This window comes from Sorex araneus, chromosome 5, assembly GCF_027595985.1.
Source record: "Sorex araneus isolate mSorAra2 chromosome 5, mSorAra2.pri, whole genome shotgun sequence".
Classification (NCBI taxonomy): domain Eukaryota; kingdom Metazoa; phylum Chordata; class Mammalia; order Eulipotyphla; family Soricidae; genus Sorex; species Sorex araneus.
The window spans coordinates 204,619,945-204,641,104 of NC_073306.1; the positions used below are offsets into that span (position 1 = coordinate 204,619,945).

The following is a 21,160-nucleotide window of genomic DNA, read 5'->3' on the forward strand; positions in this document are numbered from 1 at the left end:
GTGCCCAGTGCCACACACAGTGTGCCGGGCTGCGTCTCAGCACACTGTGTGGGTCCTGCCACACGCCACCCAGATGGGTAAGCACCGCTAGCCAGTGTATAGGAGCCTCTGATGAGAGGGACGGAGGGAAAAGTCCCTCCCCTGAAATAGTCTAATGGCCGTGTGTCCTCTGAGGGTAAAGATCGTAGCCCCAAATTCCACTGCCCCTTTCAAAAAAAAATCAAGTATTTATCACATATAAATTTTATATTTAAATGATAATGACCTGACCGCAGAGATGAAACAAGAAACAGAAGCCAGAAACAACAGGGAGGAGGAAACTATTAAACTCCCTTGGGCTGGAGCGATGGCACAGTGGGGAGGGCTTTTGCCTTGCACGCGCCAGCCCGGATTTGACCCCTGGTATCCCATATGGTCCCCTGAGCACCGCCAAGAGTAAGTCTTGAGTGCAGAGCCAGGAGTAAGCCCTGAACATCGCTGGGTGTGACCCAAAAAAGCAATAAATAAACAAACTCCCGATGTTTGTGACAACAGGCTTAAGCCAACCTGAGGAGACTGGCCTGTGCCAGTGAATATGAGCATCAAAAAATAACAGTTGTGGGGCTGGAGCAGTAGCACAGCAGGTATGGCGTTTGCCTTGCACGAGGCTGACCTGGGTTCAATTCCCAGCATCCCATGTGGTCCCCTGAGCACCGCCAGGGGTGATTCCTGAGCGCAGAGCCAGGAGTAACCCCTGTGCATTGCCGGGTGTGACCCAAAAAACAAAAACAAAAAAGAAAATAATAATAATAGCTGCAGTGAATCAAGTCAAATACGGCAAATATGTTGGACTCTGTGAGTTCCTAGATTCTGCCAAAGGGAGGGAAATCCTGATTAGTCAGTTTTGGAAGATGCTAAGGATTAATCTCATTTCACCGAAAATCATGCGAGAGAGAGAGAGAGACAGAGAGATCAAGCATTGATTCTGACTTTGCTACATGAATTGTACTTCAAAGGAATTAAATAGTTGTTGGGGGGGCGGGGGGAGGGCTGGAGTCTTGGGTCTGTATTGGAGTATCCAAAATAATAAATGGGGATGAGGTCATAAAATACCATTGCTTCTGCAATCCTTAATGAAATAATGAGCCCAGATCATTGTCACCTATGATTGATTTTTTTTTTAACGGTTGAAAAACTGTTGAGGAGCTTCATATTGGATGAAACTGGCTCAAAACACTTCAGGATCAAACCTGGGCCACCCCCATGCAAGGCAAGCTCAGAACACTTATACATAAACTTAGACATTTTATAAATTATTATGTATAAATTTATTATCTATAAATGTATACATTTGAGGATATTGAGAAATATTTCAGTGTAATAATGGTATTGATTTTTTAATGACACCATATCTTTTAGCGACACATGTTAACGCATTTTACACGTTAAAATAACATACTGTAAGGGTTTATCTTTTTTTTTTTCCTTTTGGGTAACACCCGGCAATGCATAGGGGTTACTCCTGGCTCTGCACTCAGGAATTACTCCTGGCAGTACTCAGGGGACCATATGGGATGCTGGGATTCGAACCCGAGTTGGTCACCTGCAAGGCAAACGCCCTAGCTGCTGTGCTATCGATCCAGCCCCTGTAAGGGTTTATTTTAAACAATACGTTGGGGAGCCAAAGAGATAGTACAGTGGGTAGGGAACTTGTCAAGCAGGGTTCAATCCTCAGTACCTCATATGGCCCCCAGAGCCCAGCAGGAGTGAACCCTGAGTGCAGAGCCAGAAGTGAACCCTGAGCACTGCTGGGTATGACCCAGAAGCTATAAATAGGTAAATAACTATCTTGGGAGGGCGAAGAGATAGTACAATGTGTAGAGCTCCTCCCGTACACTCAGGAGACCCAGATTGGGTTCCTGGGGACCACGTATGGTCCCCCAGCACTGCCAGAAATGACCCTTGAGCACAGAGCCAGAAATAATCCTGAAAGCAAGCAATAATGATAATAATAAAATAATATATTTTGGGGGAAGGGGAGTCAGTACAGCCTCATTTTATCTGGCTAAGTTCTCAGAAACTACGACTTGAAGCAAGATAAAAAATAACAAAATCATCTCCTCAACCAGGTCCTTAACTAATGAGTTTCATCATTAGTTAATCATTAGGATTTTTTTCCCTTATCAACATAACTAAAGGGCATTAAACAAAATTACATCATTCTGAGCCCTGCTCTCGTGGTGTGGGTGAAACAAGATTCACCTGCTGTCCACAGTCGCTCAGACTGGGTGACGGCACATGAGTGTCACTGTACTATTGTCTGCTTTTGCAGATGTCTGAGCTTCTCCCCAATAAAATGCTGCCAGTATGCCTGCACTCATTTTCACTGAACAAACTAACCCGCATTAAAAACAACACATTAGGGGCTGGAGCAATAGCACAGCAGGCAGGGGGTTTGCTTTGCACGAGGCCGACCCGGGTTTGACTCCCAGCATCCCATATGGTCCCCCGAGCACCACCAAGAGTAATTCCTGAGTGCAGAGTAGCCAGGAGTAACCCCTGAGCATCGCCAGGTGTGACCCAAAGAGCCAAAAAAAAAAAAATTATCACAAATTTGTTACCACACATTTCCTGTGATACAAGAGTCCAGCTTCTGATTGGCTGGGTTCTCCACTCAGGGTCTTGCAAAAGGCCGTGGTCAAGGTCGTGACCATGCAGTGCTCTCCTGTAGACGCTCTGGGGCGGCGGCTGCCGGCAGGATCGCGTAGGGCTTTGCAGAATTCGCTTCCCTACGGTGCAGGAGGTGGGCGTCACCCTCAACCCTTGAGTCTGGGGGCAGCTTCTGCCCTGAGGGCACCCTCTCCCCCACTCTTCTAAACAGGACAGAACGCGACATACTCCCCTAACTGACACCCATTGCCTTGGCTTTTTTTTTTTTTCTTAGCTAGAAGCAAGTTACATTTGAAGGAGATGTGACAAGGAAGGGGTTGGCTCGGAGTCCCTGTAAGGTAGACTCACCACAGGGCCCGATAAAATAAGCAAAGATGGATGTTTGATGCTAAGTTCATCCGTTTTCTTATACAGACTTCTGCATATTCAAAGATTCCAACAGCTAAAATATCTCCCTGCAAACCCGTTCCCCTGTGAAAATATGCACATTTTAAATGGTCCACAATAGATCCACCACCAAAGAAATTTCTCTTTAACATTTATAGATGAGCCTGCTAAGCTGTAGAAATTTTTATAAAAAGTTGTCGAATTACTTACTTACACTATAATTAACAAAATGCACACATCAAAAAAGTCATTTAGGGATTTTTTTTAAATGTATATATAAATATACACCAAATGTTACTGAATGAACTCTGAATGCATTATCTTAGCAAGACTTAGATGATTCTCTTCGGTTTGAAAGGACTAACCGCTTTTTCAAGGAAAGGAAAGGGACAAAAGGAAAATCCGTCTGGAGCCATTGTGCACGGGGCAGGGGGTTACCTTGCCTGCTGCCAGCCCAGGCCCAGGCCCTGCCACCCAGTTTGGTATCCCCCAAGCCCCCCTCGGAGTTATCTCTGTGCACAGAGCCGGGAGAATGTCCTGAGCACTGCTGGGCGTGACCCAAAATAATCATAATGACAGTAACAGATTGAGCATGCATCTTAACTTGAGTCCTGCAAAGACCCTGTTTCAAGTAAGGGAACAGTCCCAAGGGTTCTTTCTGAGGTAACACACTGCAAGCGGCAACACCGTCCTTTCTGCATCTAAAGAGCTCCTCACAGATCATACATTCTCAGTCACATGGTCCTGATGACCTACAGGATCAGAGTTCTGATTCAGGTAGATCCGTCACTTGCCAACCACCCTGAGTTTGGTTGTTTTGTTTTTTTTTTTTTTTGGTTTTTGGGTCACACCCACCGATGCACAGGGTCACTCCTGGTTCTTCACTCAGGAATTACCCCTGGCGGTGCTCAGGGGACCATATGGGATGCTGGGAATCGAACCCGGGTCGGCCGCGTGCAAGGTAAACGCCCTACCCGATGTGCTATTGCTCCAGCCCCTGAGTTTGTATTTTTTTATTTAAAAATTAATGCTAATTTCTAAAAAAATAAGCTAATGCAAAGGTGTGACCAGTGAAATGACCACTTCCAATCATTTCAGTCCAGTCCCAACTCAAGTAAGCACTCATCACAGTTTGGCGTGACCTATAGAAGTAGCCGAATACATTGCCTACACGTGTTTGAAATGCTCAGCATGAATGTATACATGCTTTTTAGATTCCCAAGCTGGAGTTGCTAACACAGTGGCTAGTAGGCTCATCTCTCGAGCTTCCTGAGTCTGAAGCCTTTTCCTGCCCCTAGTTGTGTAATATCAGGCCATGTATTACTTTCTCAAGCGCAGTTTTCTTTTTTTTTAATTTAAAAATAGAAGATAAGAATCATCCTTTCAGCCGGGAGACAGCTCAGAGGGCAGAAGCAGGCGCCCTGCCTGGGGAGAACCCCCCCGCCACGCGGTCCCCAGAATGCCAACAACGACCCGCCCCAGGGGCCGGAGCGATAGCACAGCGGGTAGGGGTTTGCCTAGCACGCAGTCCACACGGGTTCGATTCACAGCATCCCTTAGGTCCCCCCGAGCGCCGCCAGGAGTGAGTCTTGAGTGCATGAGCCGGGAGTAACTCCTGAGCATCACCAGGTGTGACCCAAAAAGCCAAAAAAAAAAAAAAAAAGAACAACCCACCCCAAAGGGGAGGAGGGCGGCCCCCACGCAGCCCCTACTTTGAGGACTGGTGATTGGCTCAGAGGTGGAGGGTTCATGTGTGTTGGCACAACCCCCAGGGTTCAAGCCCTCGCACCCTAAATGAAGGAATAATCAGTGAGTGCTGCTATGTCGAATGCTGGTTTGGGAACTGAATGACCCAATAAGAGTGAAGTACTTCACGCTGTGCCTCTGTGGGCGGAAGGGTGGGCTCAAGGGTGGGCTCGTGGGGGAGAGGCGCCGTCCTCGCAAGCAGTCAGCCACGGGCTGAGACCCCGGCCCCCTGCCCACGCACTGAGCGGGTGATCGGAAAGGGCCCTCCAGCATGTCACAGCCCTGAACGTGTGAGCACCAAGACTCACACACACACTCACACACACACACACACACACACACACACACACACACACACACACGGAAAAGAAAAGAAAGAAAGAACTACCCCAAAGAAGTTAACTGCATGATCACATGCTTCGCAGGCTGGAGCCCTGGTTCCTGGTCCCCCAGAACCTCCAGGAGCGACCCGCCAGACACAGAACCAGGAATAAGCAGGAAATAAGTCAAATTAAGTGTTTGACCCCCGGCCAGGATCACAACAAAGTGACCTCCCTGCCCTCCCAATCCCAGCACCCCAGCCCGGTAGAGCAGCAACAGGAAGGGGAAAGGAGAGGGAATTTTGACGACAAGTCCCTGGTCCATAGTAAGTGTTCAGTAAACTGTTAGATACTACAGGGGAAGCTTGTTTTTATTGTGACACTGTATCTTTTTTTTTTATTTTATTGAATCACTGTGAGATAGTTACAAGCTTTCATGTTTGGGTCACAATTTCACAACAATCAAACACCCATCCCTCCACCAGTGCATATTCCCCACCACCAATATCCCCAGGATACCCCCCCTTTCCCACCCTCCCCCTGCCTCCATGGCAGACAATATTCCCCATACTCTCTCTCTCCTTTTGGGCATTATGGCTTGCAACACAGACACTGAGAGGTCAGCATGTTTGGTCCATTATCTACTTTCAACACACATCTCCCATCCCAACTGGTTCCTCCAGCCATCATTTTCTTAGTGATTCCTTCTCTATTCCATCTGCCTTCTCCCCTCTGCTCAGGAAGCAGGCTTCCAGCTATGGGGCAATCCCCCTGGCCCTTATATCTACTGTCCTTGTGGTGACACTATATCTAACTGATTATTACTAGTATGGATTGTTAACCAGGTTTTCTTTCCTTTTTTTTATTAAATCACAGTGAACTACACAGTTACAAAGTTGTTTATGATCGGGTTTCAGTAATACAAGTTCCAAACCTCAGACCTTCACCAGTGCACATTTCCCACCACCAGCGTCCCCGGGTTCCCTCCCACCCACCCCCACCCCCAGCCTGCCCTATGGCAGGCACTTCTCTCCCTCCCTCCCGCTCTCTCTCTCTCTCCCCCCTCTCTCCCTCCCTCTCTCCCTCTCCCTCTCCTCTCTCTCTCCCTCCCTCTCCCTCTCCCTCTCTCTCTCCCTCTCTCTCTCTTCCTTTCTCCCTCCCTCTCCCTCTCTCTTTCTCTCTCTCTCTCTCTCTTGCTCTCGATCTCGCTCTCTCTATCTCTTGTCTCTCTCTGTCTCTCTCTTTCTGTCTCTCTTGCTTTCTCGCCTCTTGCACTCGCTTTTGCTCTCTCCTTTTGGGCACTATGGTTTGCAGTACAGGTGCTGAAAGTTAACCGAGTTTTTAACCACTATATCCTGCCATAGTTGGCTTATCGATTATACTGTAAGTTAACGGAATTATATCTACATTTTAAACTATCTCAATGATACGATAATTACCTTTATGCAGGCACACTTTTGCAGACATACATACACACAGATATCTTTGCTCATTTATGAAACTGAAAAAAAGTAAAAATTCTGGTCTATAATTATACAACTGTTTTCATTCAAATCAATGATAACATATGTTTAAGTCTCCTTTTCTCTGTTAAGTAAGCTGAGCATATTTTCATATGTATAGTCATGTTTCTGTTCAGGTACTTTACCTCTTTACTTATGGGTTACTTATGGGTTATTCATCTTTTCTCATTGATAAATAGAATCTCATTCTGTAGTAGAGATCAACTCCTTCTGTTCCATAGTTTGCAAACATTTTCTTCCAGTTTGTCATTTGTCTTTTACCTTATTATGACAACTTTCACTACAGGGGTGCCCTAAATGATGTTTTACTTGTCATGTTTTTACATTTGCACTTTCTGGACATGATGTTGTGCCTTCAATGATCTTCTCCACTCTTTTGTTATAAAAATATTCTATGGGGGGGGGTGGGAGCGATAGCATAGCGGGTAGGGCGTTTGCCTTGCATGCAGCTGAGCCGGGTTCGATTCCCAGCATCCCATATGGTCCCCTGAGCACCGCCAGGAGTAATTCCTGAGTGCATGAGCCAGGAGTAACCCCTGAGCATCGCTGGGTGTGACCAAAAGAGGAAAATATATATATAGTATATATATATTTATATATATATATTCTATGGGGCTGAAGCAATAGCACAGCACGTAGGACGTTTGCCTTGCACACGGCCAACCCGGGTACAATTCCCAGCATCCCATATGGTCCCCTGAGCACCGCCAGGAGTAATTCCTGAGTGCATGAGCCAGGAGTAACCCCTGTGCAACGCCGGGTGTGACCCAAAAAGCAAAAAAAAAAAAAATTCTAAATTTTCCAGGGTAGCTTCGTATGTCTCATGAGCATGAGACCTGGGTTCAGTCACCAGCACCGCAGAAAGCCTGCTTTCTTCCAGGAAGCTTTTTGTTCGGACTTTTTGAAAAAATACGCAATTGCTAATCTAATTGAAATTTCCTTTATGCATAGTATGAAGTAGGGTCCATTGTATTCCACATGGATATTTAATTATCCTAATTTTAACAGAATAATTTCCCCTGCTTTGTCTTATAATAGGCTCGTTGACTCTGTTTTGCACTCCGAATTTGTTGTGACTTGCCATTTTATCATTTTAACATAACTCTTAGTATATTCTGGTGTGTGAGATAATGAACTGGTTTTTATCTTCTTGGCTATTTACATATAAAACTATATTAGCTTTAGGTGTAGGGAATGCATTTTTATCTGGTTTGGTTTGGTTTTTTGGGTCACAAATGTGATGCTCAGGGCTCTGTGCTCAGGGACCACTCATGGCAGGGACCCCCCTCGGTACCAGAAATGTGGTCCCGAATGTGTCCCCGGCCAGGCCAGCCACACACATAGCATGTCCCTTACGCACTGTATTATCTCTGTGACCCAAGGGAAGACATTTTAAAGGAGATGTCCAATGGCTTCCAGTACAACGGCATCTAAGGAAACGGCAGGTCAGCACCCCATCCTTACGGTAAGCAAAAAGCTGAACAGACTGGAAATCAACAACTGTTCTTAGATCTGTCCCAGAAGCAGGATCGTAGGGTCAATTGCCCCAAGACTGAAGAAGGAAATCGGTGAATACAATCACAATTTACTGAAACAGAGAGACCAGCAAGAGCAGAAGTCTCTACGTCAGCCAGTAACTGGGGAGGAAAACCTGAACTGTGATCGACAAGCTGTGCAGACGCTTTGAGAAAGTTCCAGTTTAGAAAGCCCAGGCAGGGGTCGGAGACGGCACAAAGAGGGGCGGGAAGAGAAGGGCAGGGAGAGGGGAGGGGAGAAGGGAGGGGAGGAGAAGGCAGAACTCCCGGAGTCCTCCAGGTGTTTCTAAGTGGGAATCTGAGAAAACTCCCTCCAGCTGCTGGGGCTGAGAGGTCAGGTGATCAGAGCAAAATCCACGGGGGAAGTCAGACGGCCAACGCCAGCGCCTCTAGACACCCTTCTGCCAAAGAGGTGGAGAGGTAAGGGACTGGAAAGCACTTATCAGGAGCCAGAGTGATGGCACAGCGGGGAGGGCGTTTGCCTTGCGTGTGGCCAACCCAGGTTCAATCCTCAGCATCCCATATGGTCTCCGAGCAGCGCCAGGTGCAGTTCCTAAGTGCAGAGCCAGGAAAAACCCCTGAGCATCACCGCGTGTGACCCCCAAAAACAAATAAATAATTTTTAAAAATCTGCCTGTAAGAAAAAAAGAAAGAAAAGTACTTCTCAAGTTCGTAGTCGAGAAGAACAGATTGAGACTCAAACATTAAGACCGAAACACAGAAGTACAGAATCTGCCCTCAGCCCACACCATACTGCCATGCCACTGAAAGCATATTTACAACTCTTCTTTTTTTCCCTGTACATGCCTGACTTTACACACACACACACACACACACACACACACACACAAATCAAAGGCATATTAAAAAGTAAAAACCACATTTGAATGAAGAAGCCTTTTAAAACAAATTAAATGGGGCTGGGAGTGGTATCTCAGTGGGCTGCGTGCATGCTTTACAAGGAGGCTTGAGTTTGAGCTCCTGCACCGCATGGTCCCCAAGCACTGCCAGGAAGGATGGCAAGAGCACTGAGCCAGGAGTAATCCCTGAGCACCCCCAGGTGTGGCCTCCAAACAAAAGAAAAATTAAAATGAACCAAAGCATTACACAGGTGCAATGCAACACCTGTCCCAGTGGCATTCTTCAGAGTAACAGCATATTACTGAAATTCGCATGGAACCACAAACACAATCCTGACATAAAGGAAGGCTGGGGACATCACGGTCCCTGGCTTTCAACTGGACTATAAATCTGTGGCTATAAAACACAGCATCGTATCAGAATAGAAGCAAGCGCACAGCCCAATGTAGTAGAATTGAGACCCCCAAAGGAAGCATTTACATATATGGACAGTTAAGACATATCGAGTGAGGGATCAATACATCAGGAGCACTTAGCACTTATTAGTCTATAATGCACCAGATGAAGGGGCATCAAGGCTTAAAAGGCAACTACTAATAGAATTGAGAGAAGTATTGACGACAGGAAAAGAAACATTGACAAAACAAGAGTAGTCGGAGACTTTAACACCACCGGGCAGATCAACTACACAGAAAGTCACCAAGGAAAAAAAGAGTCTGACATGAGGAGTTAGAAGAACTGGGCTTAATGGCTACTGAAAATGCTCTTCACACCCAAAGAACTGGATGCCCGTCCTTCTCCAGCACACACGGAGCGTTGCCCAGGATAGAGCACACGCTGGAGTGCAAAACACGTATCCTCAGCGTCAGGAGGACTGAAACCACATCAAGGTTCTTCCCAGATCACAATGCCCAGAAGGTGGAAATTCACCATAAAAAGAAAACTGAGGGAAACTCAAACACTCGGAGAGTAAGCTTCCTATTACTCAACAAATTTCAATCACTGGAGAAATAAAATATCGGGTGATCTTACCGACAGGTGGTATATGAAGAAATATAGCAAGGAAATAGACAATGTAAACGAAAAAAATGAACCTTTAGACTATGATCACAGAATTTGGTTACCAGTGGGTGTGGGTGGAGAGAAAGGGTCCAACATCCAAGGGTGGTGGGGGACCCTGCACCTTGGGGAGGGAGGTGATGTGACAATATTATACCCCTGAAATTGAGACACATGCTGTTGTAAACTTCAACACAAAATCAATTGTTCAAAATAAAACATCCACTCCCTAATGGAATATTTTCATTGTAGGAGGTTATGGAATGCAGCGTAACACTTAAATATGTGTATTTCAATTGCATGTATTCTTGATTTTTTTTTTGTTTTTGTTGTTGATGTTGATATTGGGTTTGGGGCCACACCCAGCAGTGCTCAGGGATTAATCCATCCTATTGGTGCTCAGGGGGCTCTAAGAGATGCCAGCATGCAAGGCAGGCACCCTCCCCACCGTGCTATCACTCTAGCCCTGCAAATAAGTTCTTATATATATGTTTTGTATAAAACTTGAGATGATTTTTTTTAATTCTGTGACATCTTGTTGCAATAAAATGTATTTTAAACAAGGAAGAATTCACACATATAGTAACTCTCAGCAAGTACTGCAGCTAAACACGTACAAGTCCTACAGCTGGGCAGTAAATTGTGTGAGACCCACAGTGACACCCGTTCCCAAAGCACAGGAAACCGAATGTCTGTGTGCATCACAACTAAGAGAGTGTGATTCCTGGTGAACATGTATGCCAGCATCGCAATTAAAAGTGCTCCCCCCGACTCCAAGCACCACAACTAAACATACAAGCACCCTAACCAATAGTGTGCATGACTCCTGGCTGTCACAGCAACAAACAACAAAGAGAAGGGAAGTGGGGAGACTAATTTTAAAGAGAATTCTAGGACCTCAGGGATAGCTCAATGGGCCAGTGCATATTTTGCACGCAGGAGGCCCAGGGTCAATCACCAGCACCCCATGGTCGCCAGGAGCACAGCAGGAGCAAACCCTGAGCACCAAGCCCAGAGTAGCCCCTGAACACCTCTTGGTATCACCAAAAGAACAGGGGAAAAAATAACAAGAAATAATTCTAGACACAGGCCAGACTGATAGCACAGCGGGGAGGGCATTTGCCTTGCATGGGGCCGACCCGGGTTGGATCCCCAGCATCCTATATGGTCCCCTGAGCACCGCCAGGAGTAATTTCTGAGTGCAGAGCCAGTAGAAAGCCCTGAGCATCACTGGGTCTGAGCCAAAAAGTCAAAAAAGATAATTAAAAAAAAGAATTCTAGATGCCAGAACAATAGTACTGTGGGTACAGCATTTGCCTTGCATGCAGCCAACCCAGGTTCGATCCACAGTGATTCCCCCCAAGAGTTAGCCTGGAGCTCAGAGCCAGGAGTGACCCCTGAGCATCACTAGGTGTGACCCCAAAAAAGCCTCCCCCTCAAAAAAATATATAGACAAGGACTAGAGAGTTAATGAAGCAAGTAAGACTTGCCTTGCAAGCAGCTGACCCAGTTTGATCTCTGGCATCACCTAGGTTATGCCCCGTTTCTCCACCAGGAGTAATCCCTGAGCACTTCTGGGTGAGGCCAATAAACAAAAGGATAGGCCAACTAAGTGAGTGTACAAAAAGATATTCCACATCATATGTCACTGGGGAATTGCAAATTAAGCTGCAACGAGATACCCTGACATAGCTATCAGAATGGCCAAAATTTAACACCAAGTGTTAGCAAGAATGTGCAGCAACAGAAGCTCTCATTATGAGTGATAATGGAACAGGCTCCTTGAAAGACAGTTTGTTTATAACATCATTAAACATACTCTAACCATACAGCTCAATCATTCTCCTAGTTAGTATCTATCCAAGAGAGTTGAAAACATCTGCTCATGAAAAGACCTGCATTCAGATGTTATAGCAGCGTTATTTATGACTGCCAGATGTGGAAGCAACTAAGATATTCTTTCATTAATCACAAAATAATAAACGCAAAATAATAGATTCTGAGTCAGCACTAAAAAGAAGTGAGCTATCAAGTCATGAAAAGACATAGAGGAATCTTAATTGCATGTTCCTCTACATTCTGTGTACTCCAATTATCTGACATTCTAGAGAAGACAAAACTGTGGAGAGGGCAAAAAGACCAATTGTCACCAGGGCTTAAGGGGAAGGGAAGCATGAGTAGGTGGAGAACAAAGATGAGTCAATAAATAATTTCCTCAAAGACAAGTCAATAAATAACCACCTGCACTGCTGACTGAATATATTAATTTGTTGGTTTAGTTTGGTTTTGAGGTTTATTTGTTTTTTGGGGGGTAGGGGGCGTTTCAGGGGGAGCATCTGGTGATGCTCAGAGGTTGCTCCTGCCTCTGCACTCAGGAATTATTCCTCAAGGTGCTCCAAGGACATATGGTATGCTGGGATCGAACCCAAGTCAGCTGCGTGCAAGGCAAACGCCCTCCCCACTGTACTCTCCATGCTTGATTGAGTACATTTATGTAGTCTCTCCTGTCCCTTGGCCCCTCTTTTTTTTTTGAAGATTGATATGGGATAGTGAAATGTTTAATCATTTAAACCTTAACAATTAAAGCCTTAGTCATTTCCTTATGCTGAAATAGAGGAGAGGTATGTTATCAACGCATTTATTACGAATACTAAATTTCACAAGTGGAAAATAAAATTTAGATTATATTTAACTTATATTTAGGTCAAATGCAATAACAATGAAGATGACAGCTCAATACTCACACTGAATACTCAAGAACATGATGTAAAAAGCAAAAGTGGCGATAAAGTTTTGCAAACTGAAGAAAGACTGAATATCAACACTAATCAAACAGATGAGACTGAAGCAATGGTAAGTGATTCACACCTGGGTTTTCAGGTAGCTGACTAAGCCAAATGATTACTACTGGAGATAAAATAACCCAAAGCTGGGGCTGGAGTGATAGCACAGCAGGGAGGGCGTTTGCCTTGCACGCGGCCGACCCGGGTTCTAATCCCAGCATCCCATATGGTCCCCTGAGCACCGCCAAGGGTGATTCCTGAGTGCATGAGCCAGGAGTGAGCCCTGTGCATCGCCGGGTGTGACCCAAAAAGAAAAAAAAAATAACCCAAAGCAAAAACATACCATACACGTTCTGAGGCATTCCTTTGTCACCAAACCTCAGCTTTATCCCAAAATATTTGAAAGGCAACTAAAATACTAGAGGAATCGCGCTATAAAACAATCCGAATAAACGCACTTCTTTAATTAGCGGTTGGTTGCTTGCATAAGAACGTTTAGAAACACATTTGCTTATTCAGCAAATAATTTACAGGGGAGCAAAAGAAGAGAGAACACTCGAAAATGAACTTAGGGCACCAGAGAGACCATGTCAGCAGGACGCTTTCATCTGGCTTTCTACATTAGTGATGCATGTCAGGCCCTCTGCATGACTGATCCCTTAATCGTTAAGGCCAGGCCCTGTCACTTGCTGCCGTTTCGTTTACCTCAAAATGGATTTTAGTTGATACCGTGTGACTGCCGTTGCCTTTGGGGTCACCCTTTGCCTGTCTGATTGTCCCCAGCTTTTCCCCTCGTGCTTGTGTTTATCTGGGGGACTCCAGTGGGTCTCTTACAAAGAACAGAAGGTTGCGTTTGGTTTCGGACTCCCCCGCCCTCCCTGGAGCCCTCCCTCCGCGGGGCCACAGGCGCCCCGGCTCTGATGCCCCCGCGTTGATGTCTCCTGGGACCGTGCCAGCAGGGGCGGTGCTTGTGTGCCCAGCCTCGGTGCTCACCGAGGGTTTCCCCTCTCGGCTTGCGGTGCTCACGCAGCACTTTCTGTTTGTTCTGGGAGCACCCCCAGCAGTGCTCAGGGGCTCCTCCCGGCTCCACGCTCAGGACTCTCTCCTGGCCGCTCTCGAGGCACCGTATGGGATGCCTCGTGCAAGCCTTGCGCCCTCCCGGCTCCAGTGCTCGCCGGAGGGGCCGTGGTCCTCACCCCTCCGTCTCTCAGTGCCGCTTAGGCTCCCCGGCTTAGCGGGCTCTAATGCCAAGCCTCGCGGGACAGCAGAGCGGGCAGGGCTGCCCTCAACCCCGGCGGCCGCACCAGGAACTGACCCTTTGCCGCCTTCGGCTTGCAGGGCTCAGTCAGCTGCACCGTCCCCACCGCCGTGGGCGCGGGCTCGTGATCACTCGTGTGCGGGTAGCACAGGTATAGCGCGGCGGGGCGGGCGCTTGCCTTGCACGCGGCCGTTCCGGATTCAGTCCCCGGCATCCCATATCATCCCGGGAGCACCGCCAGGAGTGATTCCCAAGCGCAGAGCCGGGTGTGCCCTGCCTCCCCCCATCCCCCCTCCCCGCCAAAAAAAGAAAAATTTAGTGTATGTGCACGCAGCCTGCAGGAAGAGGCAGCGCAGGGGCCTGGGTGGGAGCACAGCCCCCCGGGACTTGTCCATCTCGTCCTTCCTGCTGTGGGTCCTGGCTCTGTCACAGCGCAGCTCTGGTCTGATGCGGCCCTTCTCCTCCCCGGGTTCCATTCGTCTCTCGTTTGTTCCCTGTCAGTGGTCTTGTCTAGAGGTGACCTCGGGGATGTTTAAATCTCGGGACTCGACCTTCTGGGCCCCCCCTTTTTTTTTTTTGCTTTTTGGGTCACACCCAGCGATGCTCAGGGGTTACTTCCGGCTCTGCACTCAGGAATTACCCCTGGCGGTGCTTGGGGGACCCTATGGGATGCCGGGGATCGAACCCGGGTCGGTCGCGTGCAAGGCAAACGCCCTCCCCGCTGTGCTATCGCTCCAGCCCCCTCTGGGCCCTTTTAAATGGGAAACAGGTAACGCTCCGGAGCCGGGCACTGGCTGCCAGGCTGAGGCCGAGCTGGTCTGGGCAGGCAAGTGCCTGATGGTGGCGGCCGTGCCCAGTTCTCGCAGACCTGGGCAGTCCCCGGAGTCTGTGGTCACACGGGTCTGGCCCCAGTGGTGGCGCTAGGGCAGGCCTGGGCGGCAGCTGGAGTCCCAGTCACGCTCACCGGACCCCCAGGGAACACAGCAAGCTGGCGCCCCCTTGCCCACAGGCAACGCTGTCCTCGGGTCCATGCCCGTGGTGATAACGTGCTTGGCTGGCTTGCGGTCAGGCGGGGGTGCCATGGGCCAGAGCCAGCGGCCAGCGCTCTGCTCGTTGGCCAGCTCAGCCCAACACTGGCTCAGAAGGGTCAGTTCCAGCGCGTGGTCAGCGAGGCTGCAAGCAGTCACCAGCAGGTGCCTGTTGACCATTCTCACCCCGGGCCTTCTGATTCTCCGGCCCCAGAGCTGTAAGTACCCCGGGTCGTGGGCACAGAAGTGTCACACCCTGCGGGGGCTTCCTTCCTGGTTAAGACCAATCTTTGATAACAGTCCCCCCAGAGGTGTAAACTGTGTTCATTTGCGTGTCTGGTTTATCTTCATGCCGATTAAACTGAGTTTTGGTGTGGGTTTACTGTTACGGCAGATAAACACTGGTTTACTCCCTATTCACAATTTATTTGAGCAAATCAAGCCTCTACATTATTTTTATAAAAGGAAACAAATTAAGGTCACACGGGCTTATATAATGTGCAAAGAAAAATTAGTAAAATAAATCATTAACATCTAGCATTGCAGTTTTACTTGATGACAGTTATAACAGGGGAATGTGGATAATACAAGCCAGGCCAAATATTTAGATTCATTGAATATGTATTAACAATTGCTCTTGGAAGGCCTGTTACGTACAAGGTATTATGCTGGTCATCTTCAGGAATAAAAGAATAAAATAAGATACTTGCTACAGCTTTAAGCGACTGTCGGAGACAGATTTGCAGAAAACTAGCTGCAATTTAAAATATTACCACGGTAGATGGATAAAGTCTGATAACAAGCAGTTACTCTCAGTAGTGTCTACAGTCATACAAATACTTTGAAATTGTAGTCGGGAACTTGCACAGCCACTTGGCAGTGCTCGGGCGCTATTCCTGGCTCTGTCCTCGGAGGACCGTCTCCGGTGCTGGGAATTGAACCCCAGCCGCAGCCTCTGTTTGCAGGCGCAAGGCAGGCGCCTTTCCCCTGCACAGCTCTGTAGCCCCTGTTCCATTAGAAAGCAGGAAATGGTTCTCAGAGACCATGGCTTTAGAATCCTGCGAAAATTACGTTCTTCTATTAAAACTAAAAAGTTATCAGGGCCAGGGCGATAATGCAGCAGGTAAGGCGTTTGCTTGCATGTGACCGACCGTCGTTCGGAGAGCCTGCCAGGAGTGGTCTCTGAGCACTGCCAGGTGTGATAAAAAAAAAAGGTGGGGGGGGAGCTGGAGCAATAGCACAACAGGTAGGGCGTTTGCTTTGAACGCAGCCGACCCGGGTTCGATTCCCAGCCTCCCATATGGTCCCCTGTGCACCGCCAGGGGTGATTCCTGCGTGCAGAGCCAGGAGTAACCCCTGTGCATCGCCGGGTGTGACCCAAAAAGAAAAAAAAAAGCATCTTATTAGATGACGTTTTGCCAGGATTTAATATTTTTCCACATTTGATTTGGGTCATTGGTCTTAAAAGCAAGAACTCTCTAGGCCAGGAGAGAGCTCGGTGGGAAGGCCCGGGCAGGGCCCGTACTCAGGCCCTAGCCCCGACCTGGCCCAGGGCGCCCCCACAGCCCCGCTGTGCATGGCCCCGGCGCCCTCCGCGCGGCTGGGCTGGTACCTCTGGAAGAGAAGGAGCTGGGCCGGGGGCTGGCCCGGCAGGAAGGACAGTGCCGCACCCTGCACGCAGCCTTTCCTCCTGGTCCTGTTCCTGTCTCCTGAGCTCCGCCAGAAGGATCCTTGAGCACAGAGCCAGGAGTGAGCCCTGAACGCAGCTGGGCGTGACTCAAAACAAACAAACAAACACCAATTAATAAATGTTTTTTATTTGTTTGGCTTTTGGGGCCACATCCAGCGATGCTCAGGGGCTGCTCCCGACTCTGCACTCAGGAATTACTCCTGGCAGTGCCGGGGGAGGACCGTATGGGATGCCGGGATCGAACGCCAGGCAAACGCCCTACCTGCTGTACTATGGCTCCGGCCCCAGTTAATAAATATTTTTAACATGTTGAGAAGCTTTTGGAACATTTAAGAATGAATTTATGAACGTAATCAGAGTCCTTGCCTGGTTCCCAGCCCACCGATTCCCTCACAGAAGAGCCGTTACAGTGAATTCGATATGGGCTACTTGAACGCATGCTTTGACTGGACGATTCACCACATTTGATATACAGCATGCCTGTACATTTACCTATATAATGTTAAGTCACATCTCTTATGTCCCGAGCTCAGGGCTTACTCCTGCGTCTGCACTGCACTCGGGGATCCTGGCGGGGCTGGGGGACCGTATGGGGTGCAAGGGATGGAACCTGGGTCAACGCTGCATGCAGGGCGAGCACCCTACCTTCTGCACTCTCTCCAGCCCCTTACATCTTTTATATCTTTTATATTTATGATGGGCTGGAGCGATAGCACAGCGGGTATGGCGTTTGCTTTGTACGCGGCCGACCCGGGTTCGAGTCCTCCGCCTCTCGGAGAGCCCGGCAAGCTACCGAGAGTATCTCACCCACACGGTAGAGCCTGGCAAGCTCCCAGTGGCGTATTCGATATGCCAAAAACAGCAACAACAAGTCTCACAATGGAGACGTTACTGGTGCCCTCTCGAGCAAATCGATGGGCAACGGGATGACGGTGTTCCAGTGCTATTTATGACATGATAAAGGTCTATGTGCTGGGTTTCCAGCTACCCCCGGCCGTGCTGAGCCTCTTCTCTGAGCTCAGTCGAGCCACTCCCTGTGGAGCTTGGGGACCTCTTGCAAAGCATGCACCCCAAGCCCTGTGAGCTCTCTCCCCAGACCCGGCTCTGATGTATTGACTTCGCTTCTAATGACATCATGTGTTTAACATGTATCCTTTCCATGTTTTTATTAATTATGTCATTGAAGTTCCCTGGTTTACCATAGTATTACTATTTTTTTCCTTTGGTTTCTGGGTGACACCCAGTGATGCACAGGGGTTACTCCTGGCTCTGCACTCAGGAATCACTCCTGGCGGTACTCGGGGGACCATATGGGATGCTGGGGATCAAACCCGGGTCGGCCGCGTGCAAGGCAAACGCCCTACCCGCTGTGCTATTGCTCCAGCCCCAACCATAGCATTACTATTGTCTTATACTCGCTGAGCTCCCATACTACCCCCACCTCCAGAATCCCAGCACCCCTGCATCACCGACCCAGGGCCCCTCCACCCCACTGTCCATCCCAACCTACCACAGCACACCCCCAGCTCGTTAGACTGCTGTGGAGTCTTAGGGTTCGCTTCCACTGGGAATGGCTGACTCCTTTGCATGTCTTCGTTGGTGTATTTTCTTGGAGGGGCACCACACCTGGTCATGCGCAGGACTTACTCCTCACCCTGCTCAGGGATCACTCCTGGTGGGTCTGAGGGACCTGATGGCTGCCAGGGATCGAACCCCGGCCATCCTCCCCTGTACTATCGCTCCAGCCCCCAGCACTGCTTTTTTATACTACACATGGAAACAAATCCATTGTGTATTGTCTTTTTTCTGTTTGATTCAGTTCATTTAGCGGAAACCTCCAGTTCCACCTAGATTACAGCGAACTAAGATTTTATATTTTCTCTTAGCTGAGTAGTACTCCATTGTGAATAGCACTGTAGCACTATCCTCCCGTTGCTCATCGATTTGCTCGAGTGGGCACCAATAACGTCTCCATTGTGAGACTTGTTGCTGTTTTTGGCATGGGCTGGAGCGATAGCACAGCAGTTGGGCATTTGCCTTTCAGGCAACCAACCCATGTTCTATTCCTCCGCCCCTCTCGGAGAGCCTGGCAAGCTCCCCGTGCGTATTGGATATGCCAAAAACAGTAACAATAAGTCTCTCAATAAGAGACGTTACTGGTGCCCGCTCAAACAAATTGATGAGCAACAGGATGACAGTGACAGTTTTTGGCATATCGAATACACCACGGGGAGCTTGCCAGGCTCTGCCATGCAGGCAGGACACTCTCAGTAGCTTGCCGGGCTCTCTGAGAGGGACTCATTGTGTATATATAACAAAATTTCCTTATCCACTCATCTCTGCTTGGGTACGTGGGTTGTTTCCAGACCTTGGATATTAAAGAGTGCTACAGTAGACATGGGTATGCATATATCCTTAAAAATCAGTATTTTTTTCTTTTTCTTGGGGTACATGGCCCAGAAGCTGAATTGCTAGATCACACAGAAGTATTACTCTTAATTTTTTGAGAGATATAACACTGTTTTCCATAAAGTCCGAAGCAGATTATAGTCTCACCAGCAGTGAGTAAGAACTTTCTTTTCACCACATACTTACAAGCACTGATTGTTTCTAGGCTTTCTTCTGTAAGCCATTGTAGCTGGAGTGAGCTGATATCTCAATGTCATTTGTTGTATTTACTTTCCCTGGATAATCAGTGACAAGGAAAACCCTTTCACATACTTGTTGGTCGTCTTTATGTCTTCCTTGTGGAAGTATGTGTTCAGCTCTAATCCCTGTTTTTGGATGGGCTTGTTTGTTTTATTGTCAATGTGTGTGTCTGTATCTCTGTGTGTGTGTGTGTGTGTGTGTTTGTTTAACTTGGCTATAAGCCTTTTGTAGGTATATGATGTGAGGATATTTTCTCCCATTTAGTAGAATCTTTTTTTCCGGAGAGGGGGGCTCATTTGTTTTTGTAGTGGAGAAGCGTAACAGTTTGCTGTAGTAGCATTGTTTGTTTACTTCTGTTATTTCCTTTGCCTGTGGAGTATCTGGCTGTAGTCTCCTCCAGGGTGCCTGTCATAGAGATTTCTCCCTGTGTTTTCTTCTGCATATCTCACAAATACAAGTCTGGGAATCAAACCCAGCTGTGTCGCATGCAAGGCAAGCGACTTACCTATTGTACTAACTCTCCGGCCCTTCAATCCATTTTGAATTAACTGTGTATGTGGTGTGAGGTAGGGGTCTAGTTACCCACACACATCCCGATCCCCACCCCTCCGTTAGGCTAAGCAGTTTTTCGAACAAGATTTGTTAAGGAGGCCCTCCTTGCTCCACTTCATGCCCAGCCTTCTTGTTGTAAATTAACTATCCCTCCACCGGCGTGTTTACCTTCGACTCTCAATCCCACTCCACTAGTCTAAGGGTCTGTCTTTATTCCACTACCACATAGTTGTGGCTTCTACTGTGACTTCGTCTATGGATCAGCTTGATAACTAAACTTTGCAGTATGGGTTTTTTTGTTTGTTTGTTTGTTTTTTTTTTTTTGCAGTATGGTTTAAAGTCAGAGATTGTGTCTCCTTTTTTCTCAGAATTGCTCTGGCCATTCTAAGCATTGTTTTATCATCCCATATGAATTTTAGAAGCATTTTGCTCTAAAGTGCTTGAAGATTTCCAAGAGAATTTTGATGGGCATTGAATTTAATTTATAAATTACTTTGTGTAGGATGGTCATTTTAACAGTATTGACTCTTCCCATGAATAAACTAGAAATATGTTTCCATTTCTTCAAATCTTATTTTTTTCAGTAATGATTTATCATTTTAATTAAGTATCTTTAACCTTTACTGATTCCTGATACTTGCGTTGTTTTGTTTTTTAACGGAATCATAAGTGGGATTGTTCTGAGTTTCTTTCTCTTCTCCATTGTTTATACGTAGGAACGCAGTAGATGGGTCCGAGAGACAGTAGAGTAGGATGGTTCCTGCCTCCCAGGCAAGCAGGCACACTGGTCACGTCCCCCTTTCGTTTAGGATCTGATTTTATCAGAACTTTATCTTTGTGTGTGTGTGTGTGTGCGCATGCGAGTGTGTGTGTGTGTGTGTGTGTGTGTTGTGAGTCTAGACAAGGGCTCTTGTCAATCTTATGAATTCTTTCCCCAAAACCGAACCTTTGGTTTCAGTGATCTTATGTTTGTGTTTTTAAATTTCCATATTGTTGATATCTGTTCAGATTTATTTTCTTTTTTTTACTTACTTTAAGCTCCCTTTGGCATTCTTTGCCTCGTTTCTTGAGATGTAGTGTTATTTATTCATGCCTGTTCCTGTTTCCAGATGAATATAAT

General features: G+C 47.4%; 1 protein-coding gene across 3 annotated transcripts in view; it reads left to right on the top strand.

The window, feature by feature from the left end:
- LOC129405113 (vesicle-associated membrane protein 7-like) overlaps positions 1 to 21,160 on the top strand; it is a 54,794-nt gene that overhangs the window by 14,321 nt on the left and 19,313 nt on the right. For all 3 annotated transcript variants that reach the window (XR_008630334.1, XM_055140537.1, XM_055140538.1), the window contains one exon: positions 12,784 to 12,933. Coding sequence is in view for 2 of the 3 variants with exons in the window: in XM_055140537.1 (XP_054996512.1) it covers positions 12,784 to 12,933 (150 nt within the window). In the remaining variant the exon portion in view is untranslated. The remainder of the gene's footprint in view (positions 1 to 12,783; positions 12,934 to 21,160) is intronic.